At 39.8% G+C, this 20,637-nt stretch overlaps 2 protein-coding genes across 2 annotated transcripts; both read right to left on the bottom strand.

The window, feature by feature from the left end:
* Nucleotides 1-876: 876 nt before the first annotated feature.
* Nucleotides 877-5,796, bottom strand: LOC128383299 (leucine rich adaptor protein 1-like). Its single transcript, XM_053342911.1, has 2 exons — nt 5,321-5,796; nt 877-2,437 (listed from the first exon to the last, which is right to left on the bottom strand). Exons 1-2 carry the CDS (start codon nt 5,546-5,548, stop codon nt 2,048-2,050), a joined length of 618 nt encoding a protein of 205 aa, XP_053198886.1. The 5' UTR covers nt 5,549-5,796; the 3' UTR covers nt 877-2,047.
* A 1,506-nt stretch (nt 5,797-7,302) lies between these two features.
* On the bottom strand, nt 7,303-10,969 carry LOC128383298 (5,6-dihydroxyindole-2-carboxylic acid oxidase-like). Its single transcript, XM_053342910.1, has 7 exons — nt 10,615-10,969; nt 9,809-10,131; nt 8,488-8,692; nt 8,191-8,358; nt 7,866-8,045; nt 7,608-7,754; nt 7,303-7,490 (listed from the first exon to the last, which is right to left on the bottom strand). The coding sequence occupies exons 1-7, from the start codon at nt 10,967-10,969 to the stop codon at nt 7,303-7,305; spliced, it is 1,566 nt and encodes a 521-aa protein (XP_053198885.1).
* Between the last annotated feature and the right edge of the window lie 9,668 nt (nt 10,970-20,637).

Raw genomic sequence — 20,637 nt, 5'->3', positions numbered from 1 at the left:
AGTGTCCTTTGTGTTCAATCTTGTTATTTTGTGCATTTCATGTCATGCAATAAGATTGTCACACAATGAGAGAACATCCACAAAATCCACCATTCATGATATACTAGTTCTAAATAATATGAGAAACTAATGTGAGTCAGCTATAGTGAACAAAGTGAATAATTCAAGACTTATCTAACAAGGCAGCAAGTCTAAAGCCAAGTCCTGATGTCAGACCCCTGCCTGAGAACTACTGAAGTACAGTGTCCCATGGCCACTCACTTATTCACAAGCCAGAGAGACCAAGGTTCTCATCTTACCGATAATGACATTCCCTGTATACTCTGTCTGGAACTTCAATTATCACATGAAAGATAAGAAGCTAGTGTGATGCATAAAAATGAATATAAACCATTAAATACTTAGTATGGCTGGCATTCCGATTCAAATTCTGTCTCATTCTTGATCTGTGTTATTTTCAATTGACTTCATTCCAAGCATTGCGCTCCGATGATAGAATCTCATTAGCTTCAGGTAACATGATTCTTCATCTGTAATAATACTTTCAGTCCCATCCCTAAACGCTTTCCCAAATGACCTCCCCTCCTAATAGCTTGAGGAACTTGAAAGTGCAAAAATAAGCCTCATTTGCCAAATTTAGAACCATCTCCTGGTTCTATATATTATCAAAGGAATGTGATATAGAGTGACACAGTAAATTAATGAGGGTAATTTTCCATGGCACATTACACCGGGCACCACAAGGTCTGACTTTATTAGATTATTCTTAACTTAAATTTTCCAAATAAGGAAACTACCATAATGTTCACTTTCCATCTCATTAAGTTTCCATAACAAAGTCAGCGAACCGCTTTTGTTTCTAAAAACTGACGTTTACCCAGACTGTGTTATTTGCATAAAAACAGTATGAGGCAGACACAAATCACAATATATTAATTCATTTCCACAACAAAATCATTAGCAACCAATAAAAACTTTTTTTTTTGTCAAAAAGCAGGCAGCATAAAATACAAACGTCATACAAACCAACATGGAGCTTAAAGCTAAACACACAGCATCATGTAGCTTTAATTAAACCTTTTTGACAAGAGAATTAAAATGTGCCCACAAAGCAAAAACATGTGTTTCACATATGTCCACCATCAACAAATCTCCCATCTGCTGTTAACGGGTCTTTGCCCCAGGCCTAAATTATCTATAAGACAATCAAATTGCTTTGGTTTTCAGTCAAGCATCTGTGCTTTAGATGTGTAACTAATCTCTTGGGTGTAAGACTATGTGTGGTAAATTCTACTATTGCTGAGTCGGGTTAAGCTTAGGAACTTCAGTCAAAACATTTCAGGAAAAAAATAATTAAAAACAAACATTTATGGAGTTTGGCATGGAAGCAAATTGCACTTGCTGTAACACTTAAATGAGCCACTTTAAACAGTTTAACCTCTTGAATCACTCAGCATGAAATGTCCAATTTTCCAAATGGCCACTAAATCCTAATCTACTCCTTTACTTAGATCAGATGATTGTGGCTGATTTGACCCTCACCCAAAGTGGAAGCTGAAAAGAAAAACCTGCAGTCCACCTGTAGTTGCTGTAGTTACTCTTTTACCCTTTCTTCAGTAAATTTAGGCTAAGAAGTACTTTAACTGCAAATGAAAATGGTGTTGTATTGGATCAGAATAAGAATATTCCAGTTACCAATGATTCAACAATAAATACAATCTGTATGCATAATAAAGCACCCATTACAGTTTAAATAACCTGCATGATATCAATAAGACATTAAAAATTATTGACATGTTTTCACTTGTATTTGTTGCGACAACGATTTGTTAAGGTGTGTTCAATATGCAGTATAAGGAACTGGTTTCAAAGTCACGTGAATCATTTGGTATTTCATGCCAGCCACTTGGCTGTCGTTGTAAAATAAGAAAAAAATAAAATAGCTGTGTTAATTTGTAAAAGTGAAGAGCACTTTGAAAAAAAAAAAAACCTTTCTTCACAAAATATCTCAGTAGTCTCTGTAACCACTGTCTTAAGCTTATCATCATTATCCAAAGCAGTAGTATTCGTCTGATTCCACCCTGAGTTTTAGTGGCGATTTACTGAAACCATCGCCATCAATCACTGTTTTATCCACAAAACAGTCAAGGTCCGTAGGTGAAGGGTTGTCTGGGAGATCCTCTGCAAGAGTGTCCAGGTAACTACCAACAGACAGACCGTCTAGTCCATCACTGTTACCATCATTCAAGCTGTTGAAGCTGCCTCTCAGGGAACTACCATCCTGGCTGTCTGACAGGCTGTACAAGCTGCCCGACAGGCTGCCCTCCTGGCTGGCCACGCCTCCTTTGTCCTCTATCATCCAACGGATGGACTCGATGCCCTCATTGATTGACATGAGCTGCTGCATCAGCTTCACATCAATGGCTCGCAGGTGTGCCTGTGAGTTAGGGAAAAACATTTATGTCAGATCACTGCTTTTAAGAATGACCAAGCATTTAAATGAGTAGTTCCATATTTTGAGAACTACACTTACATTCTACATACATTCTACAGAGAGTTGAGTACCAGATTATGTCTTTGGTAGAAGGAGTAACTTTATGTAGTTTTGTTGTCAGCATGGTGATGCCATGCTATCATGGGAGACTCCAGGAAGGGTAAGTGGCTGCTGGCTGTAGCCTTATATCTAACGGACAAATAGAACTGTGATGTCAATCTTTACCAAGATATGTAAACATCCCTTTGACACAGCTAAGTAGAATGGACGTCAATATAATACAAAACCAGTACCATTATCATTGTTAGCTATTGTTTGCATCAAGGTTCAAAGTTCATTCCTGACCTTGCATACAGCAGATGTAAAAACAATCTATTCTCAAGGTCCGTTCAGTAGCTGTTCTGAGGCTTTCTTGCCCTTGAACAGCTACTAAAACCAAACCATGCCTGTTTCACCTCTTTTTTCCCCCCTTCACTAATACTGTAACTTTTGTGCTGATGATTTTTATGAAGTGTGGTTCTGTATGTATGTTTTTTTTTTATCTTGTGTGTCTTGTCCTGTGTTCTGTTGCTGCTCGTATTGCTACTGCAGCAGAACCAATTGCCCCTCAGGGACAAATAAAGGTCTTGAACTCGACCTCGAACTTTCAATCACAACGCATGTAATTCATTCAGAGATTATACCTCTGTTTTTAAACCAACATAGACAGGAAATCCTTGAATTACTCGGTGGGGGAAAAAATGGAAATTTGAGCATTTGTCATTCTGTGACACTCCATCTCCTGATGAAGATCATGTGAGCAAAATCGAAAGCCGCAGAACGGCTACTAAAATGGCACTTGTGGGAAGCTTTGTTTTTCCTCCTTTTCTCAACAATTGTTAGCATTCTTTTGTTCTCTCATGGTCAGAACACTGTGTACTACTTTGTTTAGACTATCAGACTTTCTCGTGAACAAAAAGACTAAACTATGTGGAAAAGGGACTTGTACCGCTTGTGCAACAGCACGGACAGGAAACAGCACTCAGGATTTTGAATTATATGCCTACTAAACACAGTATGGCCATTGATTGAACTCCCTGCCATGACAGCCATGCCATTGATTGAGGGTGGAAGTGAACAGCCTATGGAGTCATTCAAAAGGGACTTCCCTGTGTCGAGCGGGTGACAAACAACCAGTCAGAGTGAAAAATGGTAAAGGGACAGCTGTAACAGCCTGTCACAATCAAAATGCATTGAGGCAGATGAAGGCAGACAGGGCTGGTACAGTGTTCCTGACAGCTGGCTTGATAAAACAGCCTTTCTTTGGAGTGGATTTGCAGCCAGCCCTCATTTAGCTCATATTGCTGCCAGTGTATTTGTTTTGGGAGGATAATAAACCAGCCGCTTTATACACACACACGGAGGCTGAGCAGATGGAGTCATATTAGAATTTTAGTCCAAACAGCTATCTTGTGTTAATAAGATGGCACCAGTGGGTCGGTATCTCAAAATGAGTTTAGGAAACACAATTAGTGCTGCATGATTTTATCTGTACTGGGTAGTCATACTGAACCTGAAACAACATGTTTAATTTATCATATGAAACTAATAAAGGGCCGGTCCCATAACTTTTAGAGAACAGCCCCATTCAGAGTTAATTTGCTTTTTTAAAAAAACAGGCTGTAGATCATTGCAGCCTCTCAAATAATGTGTGTTATGCCAGACTTGTGCGCACCAAAACAAGAGCAGTCTGATTGGATTAGTGATTGAGCTGTTGGGGGAACTACACAAACAGAGAAGCCCAAGATGGCCCGAATATGGCATGAGGATAACTTGACAAAAGACAACACTAATGGAATTATACTTGTTCTTTTTTTTCTTCTTCAGGAAATTAGTTTTTGTTTTCATATTAGCACAATGTAATGACTTTATAGCCTAATGGTGGGTGAATTTGAGAAGTGTGTTTAAAACAGAAGCCAAACAAGGTAAAGATTGTTCCCATTTACATGTGCCAGTTACAGGTCTCATACTTGCTGTGTCACATTTGTATACTAACAAGCTAATCAATGCTAAGTCTCTAGTGATAGGTCAGTCTGGTTGCCATGATACAGCCTGTAAAACTCGGTCAACTTGACCATCTGCTCAGGAATCTTAATACCTTTCCTAACCACGCTCTAATTGGGCGGGGGTTGTCACTATAGGGTCGTACAAGGCATATAAAACTATCACAAGGTAACTGGTAAGAGCTGTTTGAATCACAGTAGGGGGTGGAAGGGGGGTCACTCCTTGAGGTAAGGAGGGGTCCACCTACAAAGCTCTCCTCTGACTGTAGTGAGCAGGTGTGAATGGCTCTCACATACCCTACTGACCGGCTTCAAGGCGCTTTCTAAGACAATGAGACACAACACGCACAGTTTCAACAACCACATGCTGATACGTTGACCTGTTTTGCATATTTGTGGAGGCATTCCCTGTACTGCCAAATACATGCAACGGCTAACTGAGAAAGCAGATAGGCTATCAAATGCAGCAGTCTTCATTGTCATTGCATTGAGGTCAATACAACGACATTTAAAAACAGCTCCATCCTTAACCTGACATGAAACTAATGCCAAACGCAGTTGTATTAGAGGTTGTTTTATTACATTTAAAAGTTTGTGGTAAAACAAGCTGCGTAGACATGCGCAGTTAAAATAAAATAGTAACTTTGAATTAGGCTGGAACATAGCTTAGAGGCTATATGTCGCAATATGGTTTACTTACATTAGCTTAAATGAATGGCTCTATGACAACTCTTTAAAAAACAACAGCTACTTTCTTAGACTTAAAATAATACGAGACACTTACCATTTCTTGTTTCAGGAATAGCATTTTGCTCTCCAGTCTTTTCAAGTCAGCAGAACTGGCACGAAGTTTGCCATTCACTACATGAGGCGCTGCCACCGCCGCCGCTTTTTCGTGCCTGTCGTGATGTTTTCCTCCAACAAGGGAGCGGATGAGACTATCTGGCACTTTTCGACCCAACTTTGTCTCTATATCCTTCAACTCGGGCGATAAGTTGCTATCCTCATCCATGGCGACGGGCTGTCAGAAGAGATGATTTGTATGTTTTGAAGCAAGGCGGCGGGGTTAATTACAGAGCTGTGACCTCGGAGATACGTCCCAGTGATTTCGATGTGCGCGAGCGTGTATCCAGAGAGGAATTGTTGTAAAGTAGCAGCACACGTCGACTCTTCACAACTTTATACAACCAGCAGCTCACAGAATGAACAACAGAACCACAAACACTTTAACCGCTGCTACACCAACAGACCTCCCATTGAAGCCTGTGACCAGTAGTGAGACAGTTTAATGACAACGTGCTCTCTATAGACACTCCCACAAGGGGAGCCTCCTCTGTAACCAGATACCAGACAGGTGAGGTGACGCCGGGCTGATGTGGGGGGAAAAAAACTTGCCTGTTCAGTCAGGAACATCATTTTCATCATAGACTCAAAATACCCCCAAGATGTAAGATATTCTTCACTGCAACAGGCTGTTTTATCAGTATGTGTTTGTATAATGAATACTAAGGGACAATTGCAAGTGTCAGTACATCACAATGTTGCAGTGTGATGATTAAATAAATATATGTCTATGTTTAATCACATAGATGTCAGTGCACAGTAGGCATGTGGTGTCAGTGTGAAGTCGAGCAGACCACAGTGTGTGGACAACAGAACATTTAATCAATTAAATAGTTTGGCAAGCAGATCGAACATTTTTTGGAACACTTAAAAAAGTAAAAAAAAAAAAACATTTCACATTAGTTTAGTTTTTTTAAAGAGAGAAAAAGGAGAATTTTAAGAATACACATATCTGTTAGATCTCAGGATTACAACCTGTTGACACTGGACGGACTGTGGTTGCACATCTTCTAAATTGCAACCCCTGTTGTTTTTATTTTATTTTATTAGTTCCCACTAATTCACAACTTAACATTTTAGATTATTGGCATTCATTAATCTAAACACACAATAAAAAACAAAACATAAAGGCATACTTCAGATTAAACTATTGCACCCCCTTGTGGGCGTTAAGGCAGTGTATTTTATAGCTGTTCAATTATAGCAGAAGAAACAGACATTGATGGAGCCTATAAAAAGGGTAGCATTGGTAGATTGTAAGTTTATGTTTAACCTGATTTGCATCTATTACCTTATTTTACTTTATATGTACTCATAAAGTTACAGAACATCCTGAATCACTTGTCAGAATCTGAATTCTTTATACTTAATCACCTCTGAAGTGAATCATCAACTATTCAAGTACATATGGCCTTAGATAACTTGCTGACACTGGCACAAACGACTCAGCCAGGAATCAGTATTCAGCACCACCTGGTGGCATCACCATGACACCAACAATTGATTTGTTCATGTTCAGTTTGTTGGAACACATTTTCCATGACAAAATTTACTTGAAAACTAAAAATTGTAAAGATATGACCCTGAAAATCTTTGCAAAGCTGCACCATTAAAGGCTACTGCATATATTTTTACATTCATGTTACAAAAATGGATACTTAGTGTTTTATGTTCATTGGGTCAATTGTTCAATAAATTGTTCATGTCTGTATTATTTGTTAAGAAAAACAAACTACACCACCCTTTGACACAGGGACATAAAAGCACTCAAAAGACTACTTTCTATCACCTTGTAGCATTCAATGATCTACACATTTTCTCTAGTGAGAACGGAATCAGTCTTTACCAAATTGCATAGCTGTAGTCACTTTAAAAGTAGAGAGAAGAAGCACATTGGTGAGGCCGAATGTTTGAATGGTGATTTTAGACTACAGATTGGCTTTTCTCATCGTCATAGCGCTGGTACTGATCTCCAAGCAGAGGCTGGTGGCCCTCCATCTTGTACGACCTGGCCCGCACGGCACATGTGGTGGCAGCGAAAATGACTGCAACGATCACTAGGGCAGCCACTATTGCCATGGTGATGATTTCAGTCAGAGTGAAAGCTTGACCTAGAAATGGAAAAGTGGATGATTACTACCCTTGTCATCTATGTTTTTTTTAATTAAAGGTTATGTTAGAGGACAGCAGAACATGTGTAAGCACTAGAAGTAATTCAGAATGTATACCTGGCCATTCAGCTTCATAAGAATAACCAAGATTTTCAGGGGCAACCACAAACATCTCGGCGTTATTGACCGGGGGCCAGAAAGGTACCATGTTGTAGCCTCTGTTATGACCAATAGGGGCATTTTCGTCTGGGTACACAGCTGAACCTGTCAAGAAATATTTTTATGTAAAAGCAAATCATTCAAACACTAAAGCAGTAAAATAAATGCAGGTATTATATTGTAAACAACTATAATAAGATTTTGTTGCTAAAAGACCTGGACTGTGTCTCCTCAACCATTCATCAAAAATGGCATCAGTATAGGTGTGGAGGAGGACGAAGATGGGGTCGTTAGGTGAGAGGTGGGTCTGTCCTCCAGTCCCGTTCAAGAACAGATGGGCCAGGTTGTGGAGGCTCCTCACCACAGGGTCATAGTTCCCCTGGGGGGCGCTATAACCTAATGGAAACAATACATACAGACTTAAGAAAATGTCAAATGACATACAGAAAGTTATACTAGTTTAGACCATGCATTTTACTGGTATATGAGTTGGCACATGACTAGTATAAAAAATGAGACGTTGCCGAAAGATAAACTTTACCTTCAATTGTGTTTCTGAAGCTTTCAGAAGAGGTGGAGTAGTAGGGTGGTGTGTCGAAAGTGTTAACCTGCAGACAGTCTGCCACATCCTGAGGCTCAGGGAGACGTTGGACCATTGGCCTGTTGACATTTCCTGCTGGGTTCCTTCTGATGGGAGCGGTTTCAGTGTCTGAAAAGAGACAAGGAAGGTAACTCATTAACAACAACCAGATAACACACTGCAAAGCAATTTCTCTGCACTTAATGAATAAAGAGGATCACTGTGACTTTTTTCTGTGATGAGGAACAATAGTATTACTGTTGCAGATGGTTCCCAGGGTGTCATAGTCTTCTACACTCTCACAGACAACTCTCCACTGGGCAAAGATAGAGTTGGGGCTCAGGGAATTCATGTCAAAGTTGCTCCTGGCTCCCATCAGGTCATCTGTACAGATGTCACATGTGCTTCCACCAATGGCAAAGTTCCAGTAGGGCAGGGCGAAGGAGGGGTCTTGGAGCATGTCCTGGTTGTTTGATATAAAAAAGAAAGTATGGCTGAGTTAGTGTTTGCAATTATGAGCACCAATACTAGAAACAGTACCAGAGCACCATGGTTTCAACCTGCAATGCAAGCAAACAGCACTTTCTTGAATGTACAACAGGCAATTTGCAATGAATGAATATTGGCTCTTTAACAGTCCTTGTGAAATCAATTTTAGGGTCTGTAATCACTTTATATGTGATGTAAAATATCTCAGTATGAAAAAAACATTGATAATGTGCATGCAACCAGGGGCAGAATCGATTTAGAAATATTGCAACTTACTGGAAAACACTAAACTTTATTTATTTACACTACATATGGCTCCAAAAAAGGATTTATTCAGTTACTTGTCAAGCACAAAGGTACTTGAGAAGACAATACAGTTATGAATCACATTGTCTGTTTCAGTTTTTCCTTTGAAAAATTCTTCAGAAGTGAAGCTATTTAGCCATAAACAGACTTTAACAAGCTGAGCTGTTTTGCCTTACTCCAGATATTTTTCCTCACCAATTTATTGACACAATTACTTGATCCAACTCCTAGTCATCTTGGTTGATCATCCTGACTTGGAAAACTGTGGCCATCAGTGTTTAATAGAACAGAAAACAGAGTGACTAATTAGGGAAGACTAGTGAAGCATGAACTTCCTCAGGAATAGTTTCTCAGCAGGAGCCCAATTTGCTATCAGTGTATTCAACAGGATCCCATGCCTCTGCCTGCAAGTGTGCATTTAGAAGAAAACCCGTGTAACTGTGAACCACTGTATATATCTAGTTATTTATCCTGCTCGGTGCTGTTGTCGTTTCCTGCATGCCATCTATTGTGTGCTGATCAAATCGAATCTCTGCCTATAAAACGCTTCAAATCACATTTTGCACGGTGGTCGCCTATTAAGGCATGAAATTGGGTCGTCAATTACGATTTGCTCGCCAATACAGTTGTGGTGAAACGCATTGCCTAAAGTAAACAAGCAGTGGAGCTGACAGCTGGGTTTAAGTGGAGTATTAACCGGTGATATATTGGTAAATTAAGGGTGGCGATTTACCTTCAGAACGACTATTACTCTAAATTGTCACCTCTTTATACTATATCTCACCTGCATGTCTCGCTCCAGCTGCAGCAGGTGGTATCTGTGCCAAGTGACGAAACCGGGCCCCTCATGTGAGAAGTCCACTCCTCCAAAACTGGCCTGTCCCGCACCCAGGAAAGTCTTGCTGACAGAGTAATAATGAGTCCACACGAAGTAATTGTAGATGGTGATGTTTTCGAACTGCATGGTGTTCCCATCGGGCCCGAAGACCTCCGCATGGCGGCGGGTGGCTATCACCAGGTCAGGGTGCACCGTTCGCTTGGCCTGGTCCAGCGCATTCACAAAGGCACGCTTCTCATCCGAGCTGAGCCGCATCACGTTTCTTCTTACTGGAGGATTAGTGGAGAAAAAAAAAGTAGATTAACTCAATCGGGCATGTGTTAATTGGGACTCCGTTTTTAATGAGAGAGAAAAACGAGTACAGAAAATATGCGGAACAGGCAGATTTTTGGACCGTTTTCATCATTTCATCTTGTTATCAAATGTCTTACCTAAGTCTTTGAGGTATTACTAAGCCAAACTCATTTTGGAATAGGTTTCATGGGACTCTAATCTGAGTTCATTTTGCTAAAATAATCTGTCTGTCAGGTAGATATAGATAGATCAACGCTGAAGGGGCCATTGTGCGTTCTTCTGGGTCGGCAGGGTGTCATAAAAGAGCGCTAAAGTGCCACTGAGGGATGGCATTAAATCCCTAAAAAGCTCTGATCTGCTAGCTGACTGTTTAATCTCACATTAGGAGTTTGAATCAACACTCCATGACATTTATTATTAAAATATATCCCTAGACTCCCAAGAGGACGCACACTTACCAACAGAAACACTCTGGTCACAGTTGGCCCCGGTCCATCCGTGTCTACAGCGGCCGCAGTTATAACCACTGAAGTTTCCGTTACACTGACATGTGCGGTTGAAGAAACGGATTGGCCATCGTTCCCGGTCGTCCCGTCCGTCGTGCGGGTACTGAGGGCCGTGCCGGCGCGCATCCACAGTGATGGACACGCACTGTCCGCGCCCTGTGATGGAACCACACGGGTCGTTGGTCAGACCAGAGGGTGACGGACAGCACTGTCCACTCCTGAGTCCCTCGGGTGTCACACACTCTCTGGGGAACTGAGCGTTCACAACCGCCGCGCCCAAAAGCACCAAAAAGCAGCTTTGCCACATTATCCAAACGGTTGTCAAATTTTACGCACTATATTGAGACTCAGCTGGATATTTTACCTGCAATTATTCACTTAAAAAAAGTTGTTATTCCAAGTGAAAGAGCATCACTTAAACACATCAGGAATTACTTTTTCTGTCAAGTGAGTGTGTGTGCAAAACGCCCCCTCCCATGTACCCAGGCCCCTGCTTCTATTTCCCCCAAACAAGTGAACCGCGGATCTTAAATACCGGATTAGCGCATGACTACCCGGATTTTCTGACTCCCGCGTGATCCCATCACATAACATCATATTTCCTACTGGGGATGGAGGGAAAGAAAGGTAGTGTGATCCGGTCATGCACAGTATTATTCTTCGAAAAGCCCCCTGGACGTCTGCAGTGGGCTGAATAAATCCAACATTTAAAAAAAAATATATAATAAAAAATTACAGAATTGTTTCAGTTTAAACCACAAATTATGATGAATGAGTAAGCCTACAGAACTTTAATGCGTGCACGTACACTGCAACGCCTTAATGAGCACTGTATTAGAATTAATTTGCTATGGAGTAATAGTCTTTCAAAAAATGTCGCCCCTGGCACACATGTTTATGAAAGAAAATCCACTTGGTGCAGCAAGAAGGCTCAGTAATATATTGGTTGTGTGAATATTATCTGCTTTTGCACTTGTAAACTCTCACTTTTATTCATTACTTAAACTCTAATAGCACCAAATTGTCCAAAGTGTTATTTTGAATATCCTGGCTGTCCCTGTGTAATTAAGACACTGCACAAAATGCACAAATCTCATCTTGAGTAAGCACTCCCCCAAGACACACACACACACACACACACACACACACACACACACACACACACACACACACACACACACACACACACACACACACACACACACACACCAGAGGAGGTTCATGTGTTTGTTAAAGTGATCATATTTCAGGTCATTTGACTTCTCAGGAAGGCCTCTCTCTCTCTAGGCTGCTCGTGCTGCCATGAGCATGTGAGACACAGAGGCATCAAAGGCATTTATTCAAGAGGTCTTTTAGGAATGCAGATTATTTTCTATGATTTTTGTATGCTCTAATTTATTATACCATGTGCAATAAACATGATTAATACATAAGTTGTGTTTTTACATGCTTAAACAGTCTTGGACTTTCTCTTTTTTACATTTTATAAAAAATCACATAGTATTTGTGCTAATGTTACATTGTGCAACCGTTGTCTTTTGTTGCTTTACATCTAATTTGCATCAAAGGAAGTTTGTGGGACAATACAGATCATATCTGAATTTTGGAACTATTGATTCCTGTAGGCATCCCACTGTGTATCTACTCTCACATTGCTGGATAGAAATAACAATGAATTTGAGTCATTTTGCTTCAGATGGTGAAAAAGCAGGTGAAATCCTTTTAATCGTATTTAGAAATGTCAAAAAGTGAGAATCATTTGTAGTTATTACATAATCAAACAATCAAAGTACTCTAAATGGGCATTCCAGATATTGAGTATTGCACTATTCCGAAGTTAGGAGACAGATTTTAAATATATATATATATAAATAATAAAAATAAGTGTATGCTGCTTTTTAGCCGGTACTAGTATGGGTCAAGCTCCAAAAACTACAAATCCTACATTTCCCATGATACAACTCAACAGTGTCATATCTTATAAATCCTCACATCATATGAGAGGGATGGCAGAGATTAAAGATGATAAAGTTGGCAACTTGTGACTCGTGATAACTCAAGATGGTAGTGTTGTTGTACTGACAATAAACATCATATTAGTAAAAATTGGGTTGAGTTACTTTGAAAAACATGCTTTGGCTGGTGGGAAGTGTTCATGTTTGTTTGGTTTTAAGACATTTCCATATTATGAAGCTCCAGATGGAATATATCACAGCTTTCAGATAAATCCCTTTTTCGAGTCACGTATGACTTGGGAGGTTGATGTGATGACATCATCAGGATTACTTTCTAAAGTCTTGACGAAGGTGTCATAAGTTGCTGAGTTGTACTCTTTATGGTTAGTATATTGGTGTGTAAAATTTAAAAAGGCTATCATCTGTATCTAGTCTAAATAAAACTTCACAAGATGCTAATTTGGCGTGATACATTTCAGTTGAAAGTGGTGTCAGCATGTATAAAAAAGTGTTTAATTATTGTGACTTATAGTACTGTGAACAAACTTACCACTGCTCCTCTGCTTCCCTGCTTACCTGTTTTATGAACTGCTTCTGCAACATTCATTTGAATTCTTCCTCCCATCGCCCCTCCAGCGTGTACACTGTTTGTTTACTCGTCTCACTGTTCAGCTGCTGACAGAGAGGGGGCTGAAAACAAAAACCTTTGATTAGTTTAACCACAATCCTACTGACTGGGGTCCCCCGCAGACCCCAGAGGTATACTTTTTGTCACATCTCACAGGTGCTTTGTTCTATCATTGTAATTTTTCATGACTTTGTTAATCAATTTGTTCCTAATTATTTCATATCGTTGTTTTCTGTTTATGTGTTAATTAGTGCTTAAAAAGAAACCCCAAACAAACAATGAATTGGGGACCTGGGGGACCTCAGTCAAAAGCACCCCAGTTCCACCTATGCAGTTTTAATGGATGCAACTATTTACAGTGTTGAGTTTTTTGATTGCATTAATTGCATAACTAACAATGTTTTGAGAAGAAGTAAGTTAAGATTATGCTATGATGGTTGTTTTTTTTACAGTAGTTTATTCTTGGGGTGCCTATAGGTACCCCTGTCAGTGGTTCATATATGTTCAATATGTTGATAAGATGAGGGTTAAATGAGCTGGTTATTTCGGTATGCTGCTATCAAAACCTCACAGCATTTTTGTGATAGGAAAAAAAAAAAAAGATTGGTTGATGTTGTTGACGAAACCTACAGTGATAACCCCAAGGAGTTGGAATCTAGGGCAAGATCCGCAAAGCAGGTTCTTTCTTAAGCATCCAAAGCCTTACACATTCTTTCCATAATTCACTGCAAATTTTTTTAACTGGGATGCAGATAAGGCACTGGATGTACGACACACTATCGTTGTTTGGTTTAATTTATTCTTAGATATTTCAAAATAACTAGGGCATGTATATCAACTATCCTCAAGGAGCTCAATACCCACTAATTAGCAAAAACATTCAATCATCAGATGATAGTGATAGTGCAGTTCTTTCCACGGAGGAGGGAAGAAAATCAATGTCAGATTTTCAGCTTGAGTCTATGTTCACTTCAAAAAACAGAAATTTCAGAAAAGAGGGAATTAGCTTTAAAAACTGCAAAACGGCTACCAAACAGTCAACAGTTAACCAGCCGATTCAGCTGTCAGTCAAAATGTTGAATAATAGGAACACTGAAGAATTCAGTTTTTAATGAATCCAGCCGAGATGTTTGATTCAGTTTGCTTTAATATATTTAGCTGTGAAACAAAACTCTTAACACCATGTTCTTGGGAAGTTGGGAGTTATGTAGTCTCTGAACATAAACTTAAAAGCCACATCATAAAAAATCACAATAAAGGATTTCTCTGAGAAGAAATGTTTTCTGTTGCCAATGTGCTTGCACAGACAGAAAAGGCAAAGATTGTTAACCTAGTCACATGTGTTTCACGTTGGTTATCATAATTCCAGCTCTGGATGTATCGTTTCATAATTGGGGCGTGACGACGAGGATTACACAAAGCTAGCACTAAGCTCATTCTCATGGAGTACATTTTGAAAATACAGCCACATTCCTTATGTATGCGCCTTTCCCATGTTCCCCTTGAGAGAAAGTAGGAAGCCTATTAGCAGATCAAGGTTGTTATGACCATTTAAAACATTATTTATCTGGAGTCTATTTTTCTTTAGTTTTAAAAAAAATGTCATTAGGAATTAGGAACAGCTGTAATGATCCATTATTTTGACCTTAACGTCTTACACAGGTAATAAAAGAATTTTCTACGATTCATCATATTAATAGACTTGTATGGGGTATTTAATAATTCAAACGTACTGTTGACCCGAAAATGCACTGCAGCATTTTTAAGGTCACATTTCAGGAGAGCAGAAGCCAGCTACTTACTCATGATCTTTTGCTTAAGTCTATAAGAAGCTTTTATGTTGCCCATCTCTCTAACAAACTTATGTATAGCCCACTTTGAGTGTACATAAATGTGATATAGAGCTAATGTTAGCCTATTATGATTACACTAAGTAAACGTTAGAAGTCGCGAGGCAGCAAAATAAATAGCTGTAATTTCACAAAACTCATTTCATTTGTTTCATTAATTTAGTCTGTAAAAGCAAATTATGTCAAATAACGCACATTAATATAATATAAGCACAACAGATATGTAAATCCAACAATAATAAAAAGGTCAGGGGTCAGGCCAAATGCTATTTGAATGGCTAAAGTGCATATTAACACACCATAATGTAAATACTAATAACTAATAAATAAACTAAAATGTGCAAAAACTAACTATGTTTAATAAGATAAGACATTTATGACTTATTGTGTAGAAATCTGGTTCATTATTTTGCTATGGCAGCCACACGTGTTCACGTCTCCTCTGTTTGTCCCGTGACCACCGCTCAGCCGACCTCCCTTTCATCCAATCTCTCCCTTGCTCCCCCGCCACCGCTCTGTGTGCTTACATCTGTGCATGTGTGTGAATAAACCTTGGGCAGGCTAGGGGATCATGTGAGAAGATGTGACTTGGGCTTAATGGTAATCCTTGCCTTTGGTAAAAATGGCACAGCGGGAGTCATTAGGAGGGAGCTATACAAGCGGTTCATATGACTGTCTGCTTCCCCTCTCTCCTCCCCTTTCCTCTTCTTTAAGACAATGCCTGCAACTGCTCGTCATTCTCTTTCACTGTCTCATCATCAGACTGTCTTCATGCTACCGTCTCATCTTAAGCCGCTGTTTCTCAATTTATGCCTCTGTAAATATGGGAAAAATATTTTTTCATTATCTGAAAGAATGAATTCCAGTTTAATGTTACAGCTTCAAGCATCAACTGAATAACAAGACTAAGAGTCTATAGTCATGCTAGCGGCTCTGTGACGCCATACTTTCAGACACACAGTGGTGCTTTGAAGAGATCACCAAAGTGATTTCAATTTATCCTAAGGGTGTCATGAATGTCTGCATCAAATTTCATGGCAATATATTCAACAGCTGTTCGGTCACTTTGCTAAAAGGAGATGTCAGGGGATCACCAAAGTCATTATAATACATCATCTGAGAACCACAAATGGCTGTACAACAGTTTTTGGCAATCATCAAACAGATGTTTGAGATATTTCCCTGGAAATTGGACAACTTTGACCTGGATGAAAAGTCAGAAGATCACCAAAGCTGTTAGGGTTCATCCCCTCTGGACCATGGATATGCTAAATTTCATGGCAATCCATCCAATCTTTATTGAAATACTTCACTCAAAATTGTGAAAGTCAGTGGATCACCGAAGTCTTTAGGCTTAATCCTCTGCCAGCTGTGTATATCTGTGTCAAATTTTATGACAATCCATTCAATAGTTGTGTAGGTATTTCAGTCTGGACCAAAGTGGTGGGCCAACTGAATAACACTGCTGCATTACTAATAAACAAAACAGGAGAATGGAGCCAAACAAGAAGTTAGCCGAGAACATTTCACAGTCAAAGATGAACGACTCTACATTGAATTTATAATTTTTAGGTAATGTAGTGCATATAAAAGATAAGGCAGGGTGAAAATTAGTCGATTTCAGGTCTTGAGACAGGTTGGGCTGCTATTTAAAGTTGAGGTTGATTCCATGCTCAAATCGTCTAAATGTAATGGGTTCATTACGAGTTATCACGCTGAAAATACTGTATGAGCTGTACAGAAAGTTCACCTCCTAATTGAGCTGAGAGTGAATGGAGCTCTATCCTGCGGGACTGTCTGCTTACGGAATGAAACAAACTCATGACCAAAGCCCTGAGGGTGTAGGGGTGGAGGAGTGCGTGTGTGAGTGAGTGTGTGGGGTTGTTATCTTCTTGCATTCTGCACACTATGTTTGCTGCACTTATTCAACTGCATGCATCGCACAATTTAACTGCAAAACTATCCCGTGGGCCCAAAACAATACAGAATGTACTACCTACTTCCTGGTATCTCAAATGAAATTCCCAAACTAATGCAAAGACCAATGATGTGTGATATCAAGGCTCTATAGGTCTGTTACCTCATACTGATACCAATTCATACATACATTTGCAGTGGTCATGACCAATATAGTTGTGCTGAAGAGAAATCAATTTGGAACCTCGAATAGAACCCCCCCCCCCCCCCCCACCCTCCATTTAACTTCACACTGTATGGCACAGGAATAAAAATAAGCCAGGGAATAAGGGAATGTATTTATGTTGCAAAAGCGTATGCGCAAGGAAAGACGACAATGAAACAATTAATTCTCACAAAAGGAGTTTTTTCTCTGTGATAAGCACATTAGCAGTCACAAGCTTGAATTCCGCCACAAATTAGTTGCCCTAAGTAGCAGGGCAACAGTCGTTTAAAATGAGACAGACAATCAAGTAAATTACAACCAGTTTGACTACACTTTGTAGAAATTTCGAAACAAGCAGTGATTAAAGCAACAAATAAAACACAAAGTGAACAAAAGGATTAATTAACAAACCAGCTTCACTTTTCTTTTCTTACTTTGCTAAAAATAGATCTCCACACTGTAGATGTAATACTCTATTATAACCAGCAGAGGACAGTGACATCTCATGGAAAGATCTGCAGTAAGACAAGAATCCAACCTATGTTTACAGCCATTCTGGGTGGGGATTCATCCACTGTACACATAGTGTATTTTACAAACACATAGATTTTATACAACCATTCTTCTTTTTGTTATAAATACCTATTATCTGTCAGAATTTTGCATTATAGGCAGGGTTTTAATAACTTTCCTCATGAGTTATTGTTCAAAATGTTTTACTTCCAAGTTGACATACCATATATATATATATATAGCTGTTATATTCACATTGCAAAAATCTAAACTTTTCCACTGAAAAGGTGGGAAGAGTGTGCACCTTTCAAGAGAAATATGTAAAACAAAAGAAGAGGCAGAGTTAATATAAAAGTGCTTCTTCTACTTGCTAATTCAGAGCTTTCAGGTGCTACTTCATGTCAGTTCTGCAGAAATACAGAATAAGCATTTTATATGTGAGTCAGAGAGAACTTCATTTGTTCCGCCAAGCGAACTTCTGTAAATGTAGTGCCAGCTCGAGGTAGACTGACACACTGATGAATAGCAGGAGTTAGTCCCACAAATGAAGGCCTCCACGGATATTGGGATACTGTCTACTTAGCACATGCACCAGCATCTTAAATCTGCTGCTTTCCAATACCGAAGCACTTGATTTACATAGCAATAATTTAAACAGGAGAGGTGCCATGACCAGGCGTTAGCAATAAAATACAGAGATCTACCATCCAGGCTGCTGCTACCACTTGATTGCTTTTTAACAGTCATTAGTCTTGTGGGAGCCTCTTGAACGGGCATCATTTTTTTTGGCCCAATCCTTTGCTCTACTTCAGAGATTTCTCACTGATGTATGAACATGAAGGAGCATATTGACAGATACAGTAAATGGGAGAGGTGAGGGTAATTCAGTGGGAGCCGGCTGTGTCACCGATCATCACAGACAGCAGCAGTAATTAGTGAGGAGCACTTGTCTTGCTCCAGGATGTGGCAGGGAAACAGCTGGGTTGGAAGGTTGCGCCAGCCTTAGCCAATTAAAAAGCTCTATAGAAGTAGATGATGACAGGGCCGGAGGTGAAGATGGAAACTGCTCATTGCTACAGGAGAAATACAATGCATTTCAATAAACATGTGCTGGGGAAGGAAACTGCTAAATGAGGCACCATCAATGGAAGCCTTGAGTTAAACTTGATGACTAAACAGCAAAGTAGTTATTGTCTGCCTCCCAGAAGGAAAAATATACTGCAGAGTTGGTCACTACAATTGCTGAAATGTCAAATGTATCTTGGTGGTACTTAGGGACAGTGACTTAACTTCTAATAAAGACATATAGATGAAAGACAAATTAAGAGAAATACATTATAAAATTGAGTGGGAAATGTAACAAAAGTTGATGCTTCCATATAGGACACCTTTGCCCACCTATACAAAACTTGGTTCTTCATACTACTAAGTTTTGCTGGAGTTTTGACCCCTGCAGGCATCTTTTCTTTTCTATAAACCTTGGAAGTAGGTGAAGTTTTGACAGAAATCCCTACTCTGCTTTCATGGTCGCTAGATCTCAACCCAACTGAACACTTATGGGAGATTTTGGCTCTCCACCACCAGCACAAAAACGCTAAATGAGAAAATATCTTTTGGAAGAATGCCGTTCATCTCTCCAGTGGAGTTTCAGAGATGAGTAAAATCTATGTAAGCAGTACTGAAGCAGGATTTTCCTTTGATTTGTCACCAAGTAGCAATGACCGCAGCTTGAGGCTGAAGCCAATGTAGAAGTATCTTGGAGTGTTTTGCCGCTGATTGCCTCTTGATGCTGGCTCCAAAAGATCCCTGGCTCCAATGGATTCCCACTCAAAAAGCGTGAACTTTGTTACGACCCCTTTCTTTCTGCCCGCAGTGGCTCAACTGGTCACTTCCTGCAGGATCTGGCAGTCAGGCAGGGTTTCTAAGGCAATGTGGTGACACCTGGCTAGGCCCCTTTATAAATATATATAAATATCAGTCTGGTTTCATTCTCTCTTCTCTTCCTCCCAGTCCTCCACCAGCCAGATGGGTTAGGGATTTTGCACACATCACATACTCCACTCATCCATACATTGCATTCATTACTGACATAGCTCAGTAGCAGTATTGTATGTTGATAATAAATGTTATTCAGAAGCTTTATTCATGTGTGACTCCCTTTTCAGATGCTGACTCTGAGCTGTCAGTCCATTATCATTTTCAACAATGTGGCAGTTTGGCAAATTGGCTCAAGATAGCAGGGTGTGTTTCCAGAATGTGAAAGGAAACAACGTGCACTCCTTTGGTGGAAGCTGTTGGGCTTTTCAAATGGAAAAGATGGTTCTGACCATAAGCAGCAGCTCTGGACTTCAAAACTGCTCCTGTACATACCAATGGGTGACATCAGACCTTGTTACATCCATCTTTGTATACAGTCTATGATTGTCAACCACCTGTATTATTATTCAATCTTTTAAAGACATACATACATTTATTGCATACATTTATATTGTTTTCATTTGTGTAGTTATTTGGTAAAAAACTGTAATTACCAACATGACATATAACCACTGGTGTTTCGATTGGTTCGGTGTATGTGTATTACCTATACTTTTCTCCACCCCTGTATTGAGTTGCACAATGGCCTGTCACCACCTTCTACCATCTTCCCTTCAAAAGCCGGTCCCACTGATACCCTCATTAGGTGTCCCCTCACATGTTGCTTCCCTAGGCAGCTACCTAAAGCCCACAGCCACCACGTACAAAGGGATTGGAAGAAAGAGCCAGAAGATCAAAGGCCGTGGACAAGGCTTTGTATATTCCCACATCTGCATCCTACTGTGACTCTTTTGGACAGATGGCAATCTCAATGAGCACAAGAAAATGTTCTTTGAGAGTAAAAATTCAGACTTGGCAAAAGAGGGATTG

The sequence above is a fragment of the Scomber japonicus genome, chromosome 22 (genome assembly GCF_027409825.1).
Source record: "Scomber japonicus isolate fScoJap1 chromosome 22, fScoJap1.pri, whole genome shotgun sequence".
NCBI lineage: Eukaryota > Metazoa > Chordata > Actinopteri > Scombriformes > Scombridae > Scomber > Scomber japonicus.
This window is presented reverse-complemented; position numbering and strand designations above follow the sequence as displayed.